Source organism: Barbus barbus, assembly GCF_936440315.1.
Source record: "Barbus barbus genome assembly, chromosome: 21".
Taxonomy (NCBI): Eukaryota; Metazoa; Chordata; class Actinopteri; order Cypriniformes; family Cyprinidae; genus Barbus; species Barbus barbus.
The window spans coordinates 8,877,074-8,895,499 of NC_136749.1; the positions used below are offsets into that span (position 1 = coordinate 8,877,074).

Consider the following 18,426-nt stretch of genomic DNA (forward strand, 5'->3'; position numbering starts at 1 on the left):
TCTGCAGCAGGACAATGATCCAAAACACACCAGAAAATCCACCTCTGAATGGCTGAAGAAAAACAAAATAAAGACTTTGGAGTGGCCTAGTCATAGTCCTGACCTGAATCCTATTGAGATGCTGTGGCATGACCTTAAAAAGGCGGTTCATGCTCAAACCCTCCAATGTGGCGGAATTACAACAATTCAAAAAAGATGAGTGGGCCAAAATTCCTCCACAGCGCTGTAACAGACTCATTGCAAGTTATCGCAAATGCTTGATTGCAGTTGTTGCTGCTAAGGGTGGCCCAACCAGTTATTCAGTTTAGGGGGCAAGCACTTTTTCACACAGGGCCATGTGGATTTGGATTTTGTTTTCCCTTCATAATAAAAAACTTAATTCAAAAACTGCATGTTGTGTTTACTTGTGTTATCTTTGATTAATATAAAAATTAGTTTGATTATCTGAAACATTAAAGTGTGACAAACATGCAAAAAAATAAAAAATCAGGAAGGGGGCCAACACTTTTTCACACCACTGTGTGTGTGTGTGTGTGTGTGTGTGTGTGTGTGTGTATATATGAGACAAAACTACAGAATGTCACATTTTATTATTAGCTGTCTCAACACATACTTGTTTTACCAAATAAAAAGAAAAGCACTTTTAGAGTTCATCCCACTCATTGATGTGAGCATAAGTATTGGGACAGTTGAACATAAAGCAGGATTTTGTGAGACTTGTGGCGGCAGGTGATGTCACATATTAATTTGCATATTTATGACATAAAACAAGTATAAGTAGTAAACACACCAATTAATACTACGTTAACCAGGAATCACTCTCACTATACTCCTTAAATCCTGATTTATAATCGCGACATTGTCTGATCAAATCAATATACATCTAACTTACACTAAAAAGCGACTATATGCGGTGGTTTTGGCTATATTACTGTTTTGTCTCATTCAGCACACTGCCTGCGTCTGAGTAACAAACTATGCGCATATTAACAGACGAATTATGTTCATATTTAAAAGTCCAAACAGTCAGTAAGCGACAGGTGCTTGGAAATGCTGTTTTGTAAATGATTTATTGACGATTTTGCTACGTTACGACCAACTGAATGCGCTGCTTCTCTGCCACTCACCGGACAGAACAGATGCCGAGAGAGCCGACACTGCGCCGGGAGAGTCAGACCTCGCGCTCGTGGGGCAGTACTGGAGATATTTTCCAACTGAACGATAGTTAAGGTTTTTTTTTCCAAAAAGTCACTAGGTTTGTCAGTTTGTACCTGCTATGGAAAAAAAGCCTCCAAAAGGGTCTGAAAGTTGCTAAATATTGTGCTAAAGTCATGCTCGTGTGTGTGTGAGAGACGCGGGAGCTGATGGCAGCGGGCGGTGGGTATTGTTGCTGCCCGCCACAAATAAATCAATGTATGGGAAACACTGGAAATTGTCTGTGGGAGTGTCGACAGTTCTTGAGGAAACAGAACGAGCAGTACAAAAAGTGTAGGGCGAAGGAAGATTTTCCACTAGTTAATCGATCGCAGATGGTTTCATTACCTCGGGTGGATTAAAAAAAAAGGTGTAAGAGATGATGGTAATAAAAACAAAAATGTGTCACCAAATATACATGGGCGACCGTTAAAATATCTGAGTGACCCGCCCAGGTAAAGTCCGTGTGTGGGAAATATATATATATATATATATATTATTTATGGAGAAAAACAATTGGATACTTGTGGGTGTACAAATCCTATTATTATTTTTTTTTTTATTTGTATTAGAAATTATTATATACAATTATAAATATATAAATTAAGTACTAATTTGTAATTATCATTATGTTTTTGGGGAGTTGTGCCACAAGATATTTCACAGGCGGAACTACCCTGTATATACTGGCCATACAAAATGGTTATTATGGTCTGCTTAGGCCTCTCTGAATATAATTTCTTCTTTTTAAATGCACTGCATTACCTTGGTTGCACCACTTGACATTTTTCAAATATGAATAAGCTATGGAACAGTTTTGTGAAATTGTTGTTCTTACAAATTGCTTTATTACAATCTATATAAAAAGTTCATGTCACATTATAGAAGCAATATGTGAATGCTATTTCACGTTGACTTCACTGAGCTTCTTCCATCTTCTGTGTCTTGACCAGATTTTTGATTAGGAGAGACCAGATTAGCTGGAATAAAAGAATGTTTATGCCTGGGACCGAATGGATTGATGCTGAGAGAGAGAGAAAGAGCTCAAACAGTGAGATCGCACTAATGAAAGGCCTGTCTGGCTCAGGCAATTTACATAGGCCTTTATCCAGGACCAGGTGTGCCGCTCCTTCAAACAGACTCTCGCGTTGTTAGAAGGAGCCATACAGAGATGACCTCTGTAAGCTTTACGTAATCTCTATCTCTCATAAACACACACAGAAATCCAAAGTAGGCTTGAATGAGTGTATTTAGCTGTAGAAAACACCTGTACTCCATTACAAAAAATGTTCATTATTTAAAAAAAAATGAGCCCAATCAGCATAATTTTACATAAATGCACCCCTTTAATGGTTTCCCAGATGGCCGCAAAATGCCACTGACACTCAGGGTTGAGATGGAAATAATTAGTGGTGCTTGCTACAGCAATCATCACAACTACTATTTCTCATACCTGCTGTATGATATTTGAACAAACCCCTCACCCTGACTATTACATTTCAACTTGTCCGCACCATTATTAGTTTAGCAAGTTTTTTACCTGTTGGATAATAAAGTTTTCTAAGTGAAAAAGAAGCCAGTTCTCTTGAAAATGTACTTTTATCTTCAAAACTATTTATATTTACAGTAGGGCTGCTCGATTATGACACAAATTATGACCGTGATTATTAGTGGGCCATATAACCGAAAAAAAAATTGAATGCAAAAGTAAAGTGTTCAGTTAACAGTCTACTATAGAAATTGAATAATCAAATGTAAAATAAAAAGGCATAGTCTTTACTGTAAGAATTAAACTTCCTTTGGTTCTTATTAAAGCTACAAAAGACCTTCTGTGAAGAGCAGTGAGTGATTTTGTCTTTATATTTTGTTGTTTGATTAATATTAAGCGCACCGACTGTATATCAGCAGCCGGAATATAGCTCGCTGTCACGGATCCAATTTACTATTACACGTGTATTTTCAGTCTCATCTGTTTACATTCATTACATAACCGATGAGGGTTTACGTGAATAATCACTAAGCGCCGCATTTTTTTACACATTTTTGCATGTATTTGACCGTTTAGGTGCATACGTTCAGCTAAAAGTTGACTTTACAAGTCCGTTCTCTGCTCCATCTTTGAGCACATACACAGATATCCTCCTGAGGAACAGCACAAGTTCTCTTTCGAGCTTTTTAAAAATATTAATAAATCTAATTAACTTCAATAACTCAAGCACGTCCCATTTTGCAAAAGTCACTTTACATGATTTTACTGATTTACACTTAAAAATGGGATTTTATGGAGGAGTGAAAGTGCATTGCTGGAAAGGGGGCGGAATAGGGCACAATAATCGTTTTATCTTGATTATTGTATTTTCATAATCGTTGGAGGCCAAAATCGAAACGGCTCGTAGGGACTACAACGAGCTACTTCCCCAGGTTGGTGACATCACAAACCCTGAAATTGACTTAAAACCCGCCCACACAAACATGCAGCAAAGAGGCCAAGGCCATGTTGCGCTGCTTTAGAGAAGAGGAAGAATTGTTGCCATGCTGTCAAAACTAGGGTTGCACGAAAAAATCTATTCCTATATGAATCGCGATTCTGTCTTCTAATGATTCTCTTGCTCTGCACACGCTCTGCTCTACATTTTTTTTCTCTCTCTCTCTCTCTCTCTCTCTCTCATTGATTCAGATCATCAGCTCATCAGTTCCATCAGGGAACTGTGTTCCAATCATACAGAGCGTATGGGCGCCGAATGGTTATTCTGAGGTAAATGTATTGATATGTGGCATTGTTTACAAGCTATAAACATTTTCCACAGTTTGAAACACTGAATGAGTGAGTACATGAGACATTTCAGTAAATTGTACCCTGTACCACAAAACCAGTCATAAGGGTACATTTTTTTTGAAATTGGGATTTATACATCATAGGAAAGCTGAATAAATAAGCATTCCATTTGTTAGGATAGGACAATATTTGGCCGAGATGTAACAATTTGAAAATCTGGAATCTGAGGGTGCAAAAAAATCTAAATATTGTGAAAATTGCCTTTAAAATTGTCCAAATGAAGCCCTTAGCAATGCATTAAATAAATCAAAACTTAATTTTTGATTAGTACAGTAGACAATTTACAAAATATCTTCATGGAACATGATCTTTACTTGATATCCTAAAGATTTTTTTGGAATAAAAGAAAAATGTATCATTTTGACCCATACAGTGTATTTTTGGCTATTGCAACAAATATAACCGTGCTACTTATGACTGGTTTTGTGGTCCAGGGTCACATATACCTTTTGATGTCCATTCATGTTTATTTCGTGCTACCCAGTAAAAAGAAAGGTGATGGGTTCACCTGCCACTTGAGGTGAGGCGCATGCTGCCACAACTGGATCTGCTTTTTCATTAGCAGGTGTGTCGTCAACTAGAGGTCTTCACGGAGGACCCGAGACCCGACCCGGGAACCGTACGGGTTCGGGTTCGGGTCTATATTTTAAATGGTCAGCCGTGTCCGGGTCGGGTCCCAATCTATTACTTCGGGTCCCGGGTCTGTTTACCATTGTGTAATACAGTCGATCAGAAAATACCGCACCCGCCAGTGATCAGTGTCAGTCAGCATGCGTAACTTGCAGTCTGTAAAATTAGGATGAGAAAAGTGTGAACGGGAAATAAGGTAAAAAAAAAAAAAACCCGCGTTACCTGAGTCGCTTGTAGCAGAGCGCAGGTGGAGTTAATGTAGTATTGCAAGCGGACAGTGATCATGGATTCCTTCATGAGTGACATGAGAAAAAAAAAAAAGTGAAACAAAACTGAGGAGACGCACCTGTTATCGAACACGCACGCAGTAAAGCACTTCTTGTTCTGTGTGTTTTTTTTTGAAAAAAATAATTGCTCCGAGTCTTTTATTACAAACAACAAAAATATATTGTAAGTTAAATGCAACAGTCGAAGTTGACTCGAGATGAAAAAAAATAAAATAAAACTGCGACGTTGCATTAGTCATCCATCACCGACCGTAACAGCAAGTATACCTTTAAGGCTGGAATAATGAGTGGATTAAGAAAGCTCTTTCCATCGACAAGAGAGAGAGAAACAACCTAACATGGATGGAAATTTATTGGCAAGGAGAATTGTAGTCAGGGAGAAAGCTAATGTTAAGGGTTTATTTATTTTTTTTTTTTTCAAATTGTTTATTGACTTAATAGCAGTTTGCTGTGCAGTATGTGCCGATCGGGTGCAGTCGGGTCTGTGTCTTCCCAGCCGGGTTCGGGTCCAACTTTCGAGTAATGGTTGGGTCTGCGTCGGGTCCGGGTAGTACATTTAAAGGCATTTTTCGGGTCTGCACGGGTTTGGGTCCCACTTTCAAATAAAATACAGGTCCGGGTCGGTTCTGTGCAGCATATTTACAGGTCTCTTCGGGTTCGGGTACAAATGTTTGGACCCGTGAAGACCTCTACGGTCAATGCTGGTGTTTAAAAAGACTTTTTCCACAAAAATTTTGATGCATATTGTCTCAGTTTATAACAGGCAAGAAAAAGAAAAAAACATGCACATTTTTAAGTCATAACATGTACATTTATATAGTCCCCAGTGGTGATCTCAGCAAAAAAAAAAAAAAAAAAAATTTCACTCGCAAATTAATATTAATAATATATATATTTTTTCTTGTAACTTCCCCATTAGGCTTCATTAGCGCAGAACACTAAAGGAAGACCTTTGAGAGTCTTGGATAACTTTAAAGTTTGCTTGGAGTGATATATATTGTCATAATTCATGTAAACTTCTCTCAGACCCCTGACAAAAATTTGTGTAGTTTAAGTGGGTTTTGCACATATAACCCTCACTCCATTTCTTCACAAATAAAAAGTTTTTTTTTTTTGGTACTGTAGTTGTGTTAATGATACATTGGAAGAGTCTAAACTCTCCTGCATTTAGTACAGTAAATCTGTTTTAAAGGAATTATGTAATTTCACTGGCTTTGAAGCTGTTACTTTTTAACACTTTATCTCCAGTTTTTGTTTCGGTGTGCATCGACTTTTTCACAAATGTGGACTAGTTTAGGTTTGACCTCCTGTTACCGTATCGAGTTACTGCTGATGTTGCGAGAGAGAATTTGGGAGAAATACATAAATTCAGTAAAGTTTTGCTTGAGCATGGCCCGAGGCAAGAATCGAGCTAGGAAGCTCAGCAGAGGTGTGAGAGAGAGAATGAGGCAGAGATTGGAGGACAGATCTCTGGTGAGAAGCTGTCCTCACCTCGTAGCCCCTGTAAGTCTGACATTGTGTGGGTTTTGGAGGCAGCTGCAAGTTTATATATAAACATATACCGGAATAAGTCTTGTGTGCATCAAATCAGCTTAGTCAGGCAGAGCACATGGCATATATGAGCGGCACCATTTGGGCAGGGTATCTGGCTTACGCTGTGTCCTAACCGGGATTGGCGCGACAGGTTTCAACCGACAAGTCATTTGCATGTTCACTAGAGATGTCAAATGTACTGGTGAAAAAAGTTAAATAAATTAGAAATAACCATTCCAGTTTTCTGCAAAATTGGTAGTACAGACTCTTTTCTTTATTCAAGTGCCGTTTAATTGACAAGTGGCTTCTTTTTGTTTATTTATTTATTTATTTTTAATGTACATATGCACTTACGCTGTATATTGGCTGTATCTGCACTTCTTGGACAAAATGTGCTTGCATTTGTGTAGTTGAATGACTGTAAACAGAATTTTTAATGGATCAAAACACATCTGTGCATTTGCAGCCTAATCTGACGTAATCTGACAGATATATAGGTAGGCTCACAGATAGGTAGGTATATAGACATAGATAAATAGACAGATAGTTAGGTGGATGGATAGAAATTTTTTGTCTATAGAGTTCAGTGTAGTTGCTAAGTGGCTGCTATATGTGGTTACTAGGTAGTTGCTATTTGGTTGCTAGGGTGATGTTGATTGTTGTTAGTTGGTTGCTAGGGTGTTCTGGGGCCAGTTGCATGAACATAGTCACTACGTTAAGGCCCCATTTACATTAGTGCGTTTTCGTTTTAAAAAGCATAACTTTTGCTACGGATACGCCTATCGTTTACATTTACATTTACATTTTACATTTATTCATTTAGCTGACGCTTTTATCCAAAGCGACTTACAATTGCTATATATGTCAGAGGTCGCACGCCTCTGGAGCAACTAGGGGTTAAGTGTCTTGCTCAGGGACACATTGGTGTCTCACAGTGGATTCGAACCCGGGTCTCTCACACCAAAGGCATGTGTCTTATCCACTGCGCCATCACCACCCTGTTTACACTACTCCGGCATTTTCAAGGTCGAAAAATGAGACTTTTGAAAACGCTGCAGACCCTGTTTTAGTTTGAAAACTCTGTTTTAGTTTCAATGTAAACGGACCAAAACTGAGACTTTTGAAAACGATAGCGTGGCCGCACACATTTGCTCTGCGTATCCTTGACGACCATGTAAACAATAACAGCATGCTTGTTGTTGTACCCATAGATATGTATGGGTAGATACCCCATTCGTCCACTCCAAGCACGCAGACGCGCCCACGATCTAAATAATAGGGAATCTGCCTATACATATCTATGGTTTTACCTGCATAAATGGTCATGTGACATGCCTTTTCAGTTGTGTAGTGTAAACTGAGATCGTTTCTAAAACGCAGTGGACACGTCAGTGGAAACGGGGATCGTTTTCATTCTAAAATGTTGTTTTAAAACGAAAACACATTAGTGTAAACGGGGCCTAAGACTGTCTTAAGAACTAATTTCACCAGCTAGCAATAGACAAGGGGTAATCAGTATTACTGTTCATATTCAAATTAGACCAGTCTATCTTTTTGTAACTGAATTTAAAAAGTTATCGAAGGAAAAAAAAAATAGATGACAAATTTTTTAAGACTAGTCTAAACAGTTTATGCAACCGGCCCCTCAGGTGAGTCATCTCATTTATTTACTTACTTCAAGACTGTTCCTGACTTTTTAATGTTGGTTGCATAATGGTAGATTGTTCTAATTTGAATCCAAAAAGTAAGACTGATTACATCTTGACTAACTGCTAGTTGGTCAAACTAGTTCTTAAGGCACAGGGTGAGTCTCAATCAGCTTTCTAGCTCGTGAATCAGTATATCATGTACACGAATCTGGGCACTGGAAAGTTCCATGGCTGCACATTGGGACAGTGATTACTTGAATTCCGGCAACATGACTATGTAGAACGTCAACAGACAACATTGTAGAATGTCATCTCTGGAATTAATAAACAACAGGCAGGACAATTGTCATTTCAATATTTTTTATTCTCTTTAAACATTGTTCTGTTATATGTTCTTGTAAGGTCCACACAGTTGGCCCAACAAAGGTATCCAATGGTGGCTGAAGGTTTCCTGCATGTTCTGTCTTTTCGGTGCGTAAAGCAGGTCTTAAAAAGTCTTAAATTTGAGTTTAGAAATTCTGCAGAAACCCTGTGTTAGCATAAGACCACTACTATTGGTCTACCACTACTATTTCAGCCAATATTAATTATAATGGTTAATTACATATGTTCATTACATATGAAATATACTAAGAAAATGGTTTGTCTTTTCAAATCTTTTATCGCGTGTCATTATATTTATCGAGTTGGCATGTGTAGTTTGTTTCACACTTCAGTAATGTGAAGTTTCTTCCTAGATGATGCTTGCTAGAATTTGCGATGCATTGTGGTATTTTTCAGGGAGCGAGCGTTCCAATTCACTGGAAGGATTTTGCGATTGAGACAGCTCTTAAAATGACCGACTCCCTGATCAGTGCCCTGACTACTGAACAAGAGAGCTGATTTAGATGCACCCACAGTCTTAGGGTCTTTCAGTCCCGCGAGGTTATATTCTACATCCACCTGCTTCCGCTACATATTCACTCTTTGTTCCCCCGCTGTCCGCTTAGAATAATTTTCTTCCCGACCTGACCTTCCTGTCTTAAGACACAAAATTCGTTTAACATTTTGCTGCCAACACAGTAGGAAAAAAAGTGTCACAGAGAAAATAAAAATGTTGTACAAAAATTGTATTTCTTATTTTTATTCGTCTTGTCAGGATACAATTTGTTTAACATGTGCAACACAATAGGAAAAAGTGTCACAGAGAAAAAAAAATTAAAATGTTGGGTGTACAAAAATAGCCTCTTAGCTATTTTTATTCGTCTTGTCAAAATACTAAATTTGTTTAACATTTTGCTGTACACAGTAGGACAAGTGTTGTAGAGAACAATAAATAAATAAATATACTACGACATCTGTCATTTAAAATGATAGGCTAAGCAAAATATAAACAAAGCCGAGTTGAATGTCTTTCAAGGACAGCGCAGCCACACTTTGCTCCATCCTTATTCTGCTCTGTCACTCATCGACAACCTGCCTGTTCTGTCTGAGGGCCGTATATTCACCACCGGTAGGCTACAGCCTGCTCTGAGCATCGATGCACATGCTGCGCACAGACCTCGCAAATAAAATGCATGACACAGTAAGCACTTGTTCAGGCATGCAGCGCATGCATAACAGTCCTGAGTGCAGGCTGTACCTGTGGTCAATAAGAATAAAGCGCAGATATGCTCTTCTGAAAGGACGACTGGAATGGGATATTGTTAGAACGCCCACTCCCTATCAAATTACACCAGAGTTACCGACCGCGTTTTATTCGGGAATTTAATCCTGCGTCACACGAAATCTGGTCGGGTCTCACGGGAGAGCCGCGGGAATGCAGACCTCTATCTTAGGGTGCACTCACACTAGGGCTGCCCCCAAATAGTCGACTAAACGTTAGTCGATATGAAGAGGGCTTGGTCGAATACATTTTCATTAGTCGGTTAGTCGCAAAAAAAAAATCACGTGAAATTACGCTTTCAGGGGCTGCGCAGTTGGTGTATGACATCAAAGCAACGAGAGATCAACGCGATCTCGTGCCTCGCGGTATACCAAAGCGCACTTGTGGTAGAGGTGTCTGGCTGATGCTAATAATTATGTCAGGAAAAAGAAGAACGAATTGTGGACAAGCTGGTGTTCCTCTCACATAATATGAAAAAAAAATTAAATCGAATTGAAAGCTTAGGTAAGAATGCTTAATTTCCTTTTTGTAGTGTTTCTGTTTGCTATCCCTTAGGCTATAAAAAAAAAAAAACGGGTATTTTTATAACGGGTAGGCTATACAAATAAATAAATACATATTTTTATTTATTCGTTTTTATATAATGCAGAAGTTGTTTTTTATTCTGTTAGAAAAATTAGTCTGATGTTTGCAATTTGTTGTTTCAGGTCAAGACTCATCCGTCGTCTTAATGACAGTTTGCGGCTTTGCTCTGATATTTTTGATTTGTATTAGTGTTCTTTAAATTATTTGTTCCACATTTTGTCTTAAATATAGTTGTTCTAAACAATTTAATCAAATACTTAGGCTGTTAATTTGTTTGCCTTTTTTATTCTAAGTTTTGGCGTTGTGCGATGTGCCATGTGCATTTATTAAATTGTTCGTTTTTGTTAATTTTCCTTTTGAACAATATAAAAATTATATAAATTTTCCACTGTATTTTTATACCAAACAGCGTTTTTGCTACAGTATTTATTTGTTTTTTTTTTTGCCTTGTTTTGTACTAGGCCTAAGTTACTAAGTTTATTTGATTTATTTTAAAGAACAAATTTTAGTTTATTTTATTCAAAACTGTTTTTTTTTTTTGTTTGTTTGACATGTAACTGTTACAGTTTGTATTTTTGATAATAAATTATTAAAATGCACAGGCAGTCTGATTGCTGTTTTTATGTTATAATTAGCCTATAACATTCCGGCCACGTAAGCGCTGTATACTTTAAACGCTTTACTATTCTGTTTTAAGCGCTTAATTTTCATTTTGAACGCGCTAATATCATGCTTTAGCATTTTCTGTCATATGGAAGTGTTAAACTTCAACTTGGACTGTACCTTTCCTTGTATATACGCAAGTTATTATATTAATATCATAAATGAACGATTATTCGACTAATCGCTAAAATGCAGGAGTGTTAGTCGACTAGGAATATCTTTAGTCGGGGGCAGCCCTAACTCACACTAAGCATTTTGAACCATGCCCAAGTGCGTTTGACACCCAAAACCCGGTTTGTTTGACTAGTGTGATCACTCCGTACCACGCTCTGGCATGGTTCGTTTAGCCGTCCCTGGCTCGGTTGGAAGAGGTGGGCCAGAGTAGGGTTCAGTTGGGGTCGGGCACAGTACACATGTAGTGTGAGCACTAACCCCGCCAGAGCGCGGAACTTTGATAAGTGCAATACGTTTTCTGAGCGGCAAAAGTGATAGATCTGCAATATATTGTGAGAGGGTCACCGTGTCAAAAAAAAAAAAAAAACCCACAAAGTTAGCAAAACGATGCACTCCGTTGTGCTGAATGAGAGCGCTTCTCTACTTCTCTATTTCTCCACTTATAAAGTCATGATTGCGAGCTTGTTGCATTCAAGTGATTTGTTGTTGGAAAGAATACATTTTAATATTCCATTGGTTGATAAACATTCACCATTCTAGATAGTAAGCTTGATACGATTCTGGAATTTTGGTCAAGTACAAATGCATATATGCAGTGGTGTGAAAAAGTGTTGGCGCCCTTCCTGATTTTTTTTTTTTTTGAAGGAAAAACAAAATCCAAATCCACATGGCCCTGTGTGAAAAAGTGCTTGCCCCCTAAACCGAATAACTGGTTGGGCCACCCTTAGCAGCAACAACTGCAATCAAGCATTTGCGATAAATTGCAATGAGTCTGTTACAACGCTGTGGAAGAATTTTGGCCCTCTCATCTTGGCAGAATTGTTGTAATTCAGCCACATTGGAGGGTTTGAGCATGAACCGCCTTTTTAAGGTCATGCCACAGCATCTCAATAGGATTCAGGTCAGGACTTTGACTAGGCCACTCCAAAGTCTTTATTTTGTTTTTCTTTAGCCATTCAGAGGTGGATTTGCTGGTGTGTTTTGGATCATTGTCCTGCTGCAGAACCCAAGTTCGCTTCAGCTTGAGGTCACGAACACATGGCATATTTTACTGTTGGTATGATGTTCTTTTTCTGAAATGCTGTGTTACTTTTACGCCAGATGTAATGGGACACAAACCTTCCAAAAAGTTCAACTTTTGTCTCGTCAGTCCACAGAGTATTTTCCCAAAAGTCTTGGGGATCATCAAGATGTTTTCTGGCAAAACTGAGACGAGCCTTTATGTTCTTTTTACTCAGCAGCGGTTTTCGTCTTGGAACTCTGCCATGCAGGTCTCTTTCTTTTGGTGGAGTCATGAACACTGACCTTAACTGAGGCAAGTGAGGCCTGCAGTTCTTTAGATGTTGTTGTGGGGTCTTTTGTGACCTCTTGGATGAGTCGTCGCTGCGCTCTTGGGGTAATTTTGGTCGGCCGGCCTCTCCTGTGAAGGTTCAAGCACTTTTTCACACAGGGCCATGTGGGTTTGGATTTTGTTTTCCCTTCATAATAAAAAAACTTCATTCAAAAACTGCATGTTGTGTTTACTTGTGTTATCTTTGATTAATATTTAAATTAGTTTGATGATCTGAAACATTAAAGTGTGCACATGCAATAAACTAAAAAAAATCAGGAAGGGGCCAACACTTTTTCACACCACTGTATATGTATGTGTATATGTACTGTATATATTATTAGGGGTGTGCAGCGGAGCCATTATTTGTATCTGTGACAATCGCAAAATTAACTGTATCTGTATTCGGATGGATCCGGAAGTGGGCGTGGTTTAAACTTGAAGTCCGTCAAATTACGTGAAAATACCATTTTAAATGCAAATCTGTTCGATTCGTAGTTTTCAACAATATTAACAGTATAATTTAACAAATATGCCTTGTATAACTAAATAAATTATAATTTTTATTATAATTATAACTTTGCAAATATTTTCAGTTTAAAACTACAGAAACTGTTGATCAAAAAAGAAAAATAACTTTATTCTCCTTGTTTTCCAGTGAAACTGTATACAAATTTGTCAAGAGACAAGCATCCACAACCTTAAATAAGAGCACTAGTAGAAAAAAAGAAATGGAAAGAAAGTGTTCAGTACTCATAGCAGAATGACAATAAAGCTCGCTTGAACTTGAAGTAACTTGGAGATCAATGTATTGCTGGAGTATTTTATCAACAGAGCACAACAAATCATTTGGACCCTCCAAAAGCCTTGATCAAACCTCACTTTTCTTCGTCTTGTATAATTAAATGTGATGCCATTCACAAAAACGGCTAATATAATGCGTTTTTACAGTTGGATTTCGAAAAGGTTTGAAGTTAGGACCATTTTTAGGATATTTTTGTGAGTTAGTTGATATAACTCCAGACAAAGCTCTGATTTCTGAGAGACGCGCATAGACCCCAACACGGCTATTGATTTGCGCTCATTTTATTCATATAGGCTAGTTTACACTCATTCACTTTACACATCCAGGCCCATAGCCAGCTATGAGGTCCAGACCTCCGTAAATGTTTCATGTTCAAAAATAACATTTGAAAACATGAAAAATTATTTAAAATCATGTCGCTGAATAAATTCATATGGCTGACTCGCAGAAGCTGAGTGAACGAGCTTGGCGCAAATGCCGTCTCCACTCCGCTCCACCATGTTGCCAGATCTAGTTATTAGCGTCGCTGGACTTGTTTTAATACTAAATGTAACAGAGTTAATAAAGTAATTAGGGCATTAATAAACTGGGAATTTGAAGGTTGAGATTAGAGATTCTGTATCCTATTTGCAAAATACAAGATTTAAACTTATTTTGATGCATTTTTCAGGGGATTGGTTGTGTTTGTTTTTAGTAGCAATAATCCGGCACTGACGGGCAGCAAATCAAAAAAGGAGCGCGCGGATAGTTTATTGCTGAGGAGACCACGTTCTTTAACGCAATGATCACCATGATATTATCTGTATGAAACTGTGTCAAACGCTATCAAAGCAGTTCTAGCCATTATTATTGCACAAATCTTAACAACCGCAGACCTCACTAATGTGCTGTTCCAGCAAACATGTGATTGTGTCTGCCGAATATTTTTTTTGTTATTCGGATGAATCCGTTATTCGTTTTGAAGCCATTATCCGTGCCTTTCCGAATAAGGTATTCGGCTTCGGGCACATCCCTATATATAGAGAGAGAGAGAGACACTACATTAACGGCAAGACAAGGTGATGTATTCGTTTAAAAAAAAAAGGAAGAATAAAGAATTGCATTGAGAGCAGCAATCGTGGTCACCTCCAACATGTTTATGGCCTGCCTAACTAAAATAATCTCAGAGTAGTAAATACGACTTGAGTAGCCATTCATGTCCAATTTCTGATTAGGAAACTCATATTTCTGACAATACCAATAGCACGTGAAGGCAGCATAAGCGTGCTCCGGCCCAGAGCGTAAAGTGCAATGCGAGTGCAGGCCAGTGGGGGAGGAGGGACAAACGCGCTGGTTCGGTACAGATCAACTGTGCATAGTGTGAGTACACCCTTAGTAGCGATACTGGGGCTACTAGAAAACACCCTAGTTTTACTTAAATCATCATAGAGTTGTGCTAAAATGTCTGTTCATCAATCAGTTGCTATTGAGTGATTCTTTAATTTATAAAGAAAATAAAATGATTGCATCATGGGAAACTGGCATGAAGTATCAATAATAAAAATGGAAGTTGCTGCAACCGGGGAAGCCTGTGGCTCTTTTCTCCTACAGTACATAATAAATGAAGAGCGCGCAGACAAAATGCAATATAAGGGTTGTCATGTTATCTTGCAGTAGGATGCCTGATGTTTGGGAATGCAATCATTTGAGATATTTATGGGAGGAGAGTATAGACCTTATGCATCAGAGAAACAGGTGTGCAGTCATCTTTGGAATGTCTTCGAACTTCCGTTTTTGCAGTAGCTCTATAACATCACTGTTGAAGAGTAATTAGCTGGTGAAGTGGATTTACTTATTGGAGAATTCATGTGCAATTGTAATGTTCGAAGTGGATGTCATAACAAATGTCAGTAGACCAGGAACATTTTAAAGCGAGAGGTTCATTCATAAATTCCTACAAACTTACCTTCACGCTGTGAGAATACAAATGGAAGACAAGACAATGAGCGCTGAAAAGTGGTGGGGCTACATAAGGTCTATACCAAATCATTTTGGTGACGGACTTTGACTTTTTTGATGTGCACTGATAAATTCAATAAATGTTTCGATCAGTTTATTCACATCTCTTCTTATTGGATGAACTCATTTTGCATCTTGGCATTTGCATCCAGCATTGTTTTAGTTTTTTTCTGCGATTATCCCAAAATTCGCATAGAAACATGGTTCCATAGATTGAAACATAGTTAATGACTCCCCAATCTAGAGCCTTGGCTGGTCAGGTAATGGAGTTGCACTGGATGGTGCTGTTTGCTTGGCCTGGTCACAACGAGAGCGTAAATGTGTGTGCGCATGCAGACGAATGAGAAATGTGCTGTATTTAGTTTTGGGTCATTTCTAGTGTGTCTAGTCAGGGCAGTCTACAAAACACCCTCCCCTCGACCGCAGTCAGATGATCCTTAAAGCATCTTACTCGGACCTCAGTGGAAATAGACTAGCTGTGTATATTTGAAAAAGCGCAAACTCTCCTACAACGGCGCGTATTTGTCCTGTGGAATTTAAATTCTTATTGAGAAACCTCAGGCTGGTGGATTTTAGTTTCATTTTCTATGCCTTTTTGACAAGGCTTGCGCTACAAGAGAAAAAAAGAAAGCGCTCAGCAACCCCCACCCCGCCTCCCCACCTCTTGCGCCCTGTAGCAGCTGTCAGTCATTTCCCCTGCTCCAGCGAGTGCCAGCTCTAGTTCATTACCTAAAGCCTCCATGAAGCCAGACCACCAGACTCCAGCACAAAGAGATACGATAGGGCCAGGGACTCTGGAGTAGCTGCTATGTTATTTGTGTTGCGTCAGAATATTCTACTTGAGAGTTCTTTCTACTTTTTGCCTCCAAGATACAGTATGTGTATTAATGCACCTCTTCCATGGACTAAGCTGAACTTTCTTTTAGCTTTGAGACGGGGGTCTAGGAACTACATTACAGTGAAGGCATCCATATTGCATAGCAGCAGTGCACAGTGTAACTGCGCCTCTAAGATATGCCCAACCTCTCCATTTGCTATTTTCCTCACTCGACTGCGTGCCTGCCTTTTGTTGAATGCTGTTAAATGTTTAATTTCCACCAGATACGGTTGCAGAGAGACACGCTCAAGGACAGGGGTCCAAATACATAAAAACACAGCCAGCTAAATCTCTACGTATTGCCCTTCGTTATCTGCGAGCGAGATTCGCTGTGGTGTGAAATTTAAGGAAATTATTTTACTCAAGTTCGGAGGGTGTTGAGGGACTATTAGGTCATGATGTAATTGCGTGAAATTTGTAAAGGTCTGTGTGTCCCACTTACAAATGAATTAAAAAACGCATGTATTTGAGTGTAATGCTTAACGCTGCAGCCTGTACTTTTGATTCACTAAAACGTACACGTTTTTCAGAGAACGATTACATTTAAAGTCTGCATGCAATGCTGTTAGCCACCCAATATAGTTTATTTATGTAATCTGATGTTTATGGGGCTTGATTTTGGCCATTGGGAAATGTTTGGATTGTGAAAAGTGGGTTACATAATAGGATGGTGGAGGTGGATATAGGGAAATAGTTGAAAACTAGGAGGTCCTCGTAACATCAACCAAAAAGGAAAATTGTTTTGGAGGTGGAGCAAGTTTATACAATTTTGATTTAAAGATTATGAAGTTGAATTAGAAAGATTATTTGGAATATGTTTTGCAAGAAAATACTATTTCAGCCGTTCTACTTCAAAAGTTTGTTTACTTCAATGTCACTTGCTGTTTATTTGTAATTTCTTGGGAAATTTATTTGCTATTTTTGAGTGAAAATTCTTCAAAGTAAAGAAAAAAACACTTTACAATAGGCAGCACTTATTCACTATTAACTACGACTTTTCCCTCAATAAATTCCTAATTTGCTAGTTTAGGTATTGGGTAGGTGTTTTTTTTGTTTTTTTGTTTTATGTATTAAGGGAATTTAATTTATAGTCACACTTAGTTTGGGGACCAATTCTCACTGTTGACTAACTTAACTATGACTCAGTAAACTTCTAATTTGCTGCTTATTTATAGTTAGTAAGGTAGTTGTTATGTTTAGGTGGGGAGCAGAGTTAAGCATCATGTAGAATAATGCATACATACTTTATAAGTACTAATAAACAGCCAAAATGCTAATATGTATGCTAATAAACAACTTTTTAATAATAGTGAGAATTAGTGAGAACTATTATAATGGGTATAATATATAAAATATGAAATTTTTCAGTCATTTGGGGCTCAACAGATGCTTTGTAATACATTGAACGTTGGCAGACTCCAGCAAATTTTGTGCATATTGTTTTAAGCCATAGCTGGATATTAATGAATTATGGGGGATTCATGTTTCTCAGGAGGAGTTGGTGGTGAACCACATGGCTGCCAAAACCATAGAGAACGTGTGCAGCCGTGAGTGTCAATATGCCCAGGGATTCATCACTGCAGAGGTGGGACCTGCGCTCTGGTATCTGTTCACACACTCCACAGTGGATGCACTCAGGGTCAGCGCTATATCTGTGAGTATTAAACACACGTAATTCTCATCACTTTAACAGGGTGTATCAACACAAAGTTCAATTCTGCGTACTGTTCAATTCAGTTTCCATTCCGAAAGATGATTACAAAAGTTGCAGTGCAAATGCATTGATCCAAGCACCAAAGATTTCCTTTTTCATCAACTTTTTTTTTATTTTTCCAATTGAACCAATGACAATTCCATCAACTGGGCAGTAATTCAGGGCAGTTCTTATTGTCAGGCCCTGGTCTGACACTAGGTGGCGCTATAATAAGGCCGTTGATGTTTGCCTTAATGTCTTGAAAACTGTACAGTCTAGAATTTCAATTATTTTCCATTTAATTTTTGTCAGTGTTATGAAGATATAAGTCAAGTCACCTTTATTTACGCTTTTAACAATACAGATTGTGTCAAAGCACTTCACAGTATCAAATTAAGTGAAGTGAAGTGACATTCAGCCAAGTGACCCATACTCGGAATTCGTGCTCTGCATTTAACCCATCCAACGTGCACACACACAGCAGTGAACACACACACACCGTGAACACACACCCGGAGCAGTGGGCA

General features: G+C 38.4%; 1 protein-coding gene across 1 annotated transcript in view; it reads left to right on the forward strand.

Moving 5' to 3' along the window:
• LOC306887908 (serine/threonine-protein kinase ULK4-like) overlaps nt 1-18,426 on the forward strand; it is a gene marked incomplete at its 5' end in the record, with an annotated part of 228,790 nt that overhangs the window by 35,442 nt on the left and 174,922 nt on the right. The window contains 1 exon segment of the mRNA XM_079445936.1: nt 17,699-17,860. Coding sequence (XP_079302062.1) covers nt 17,699-17,860 — 162 coding nt within the window.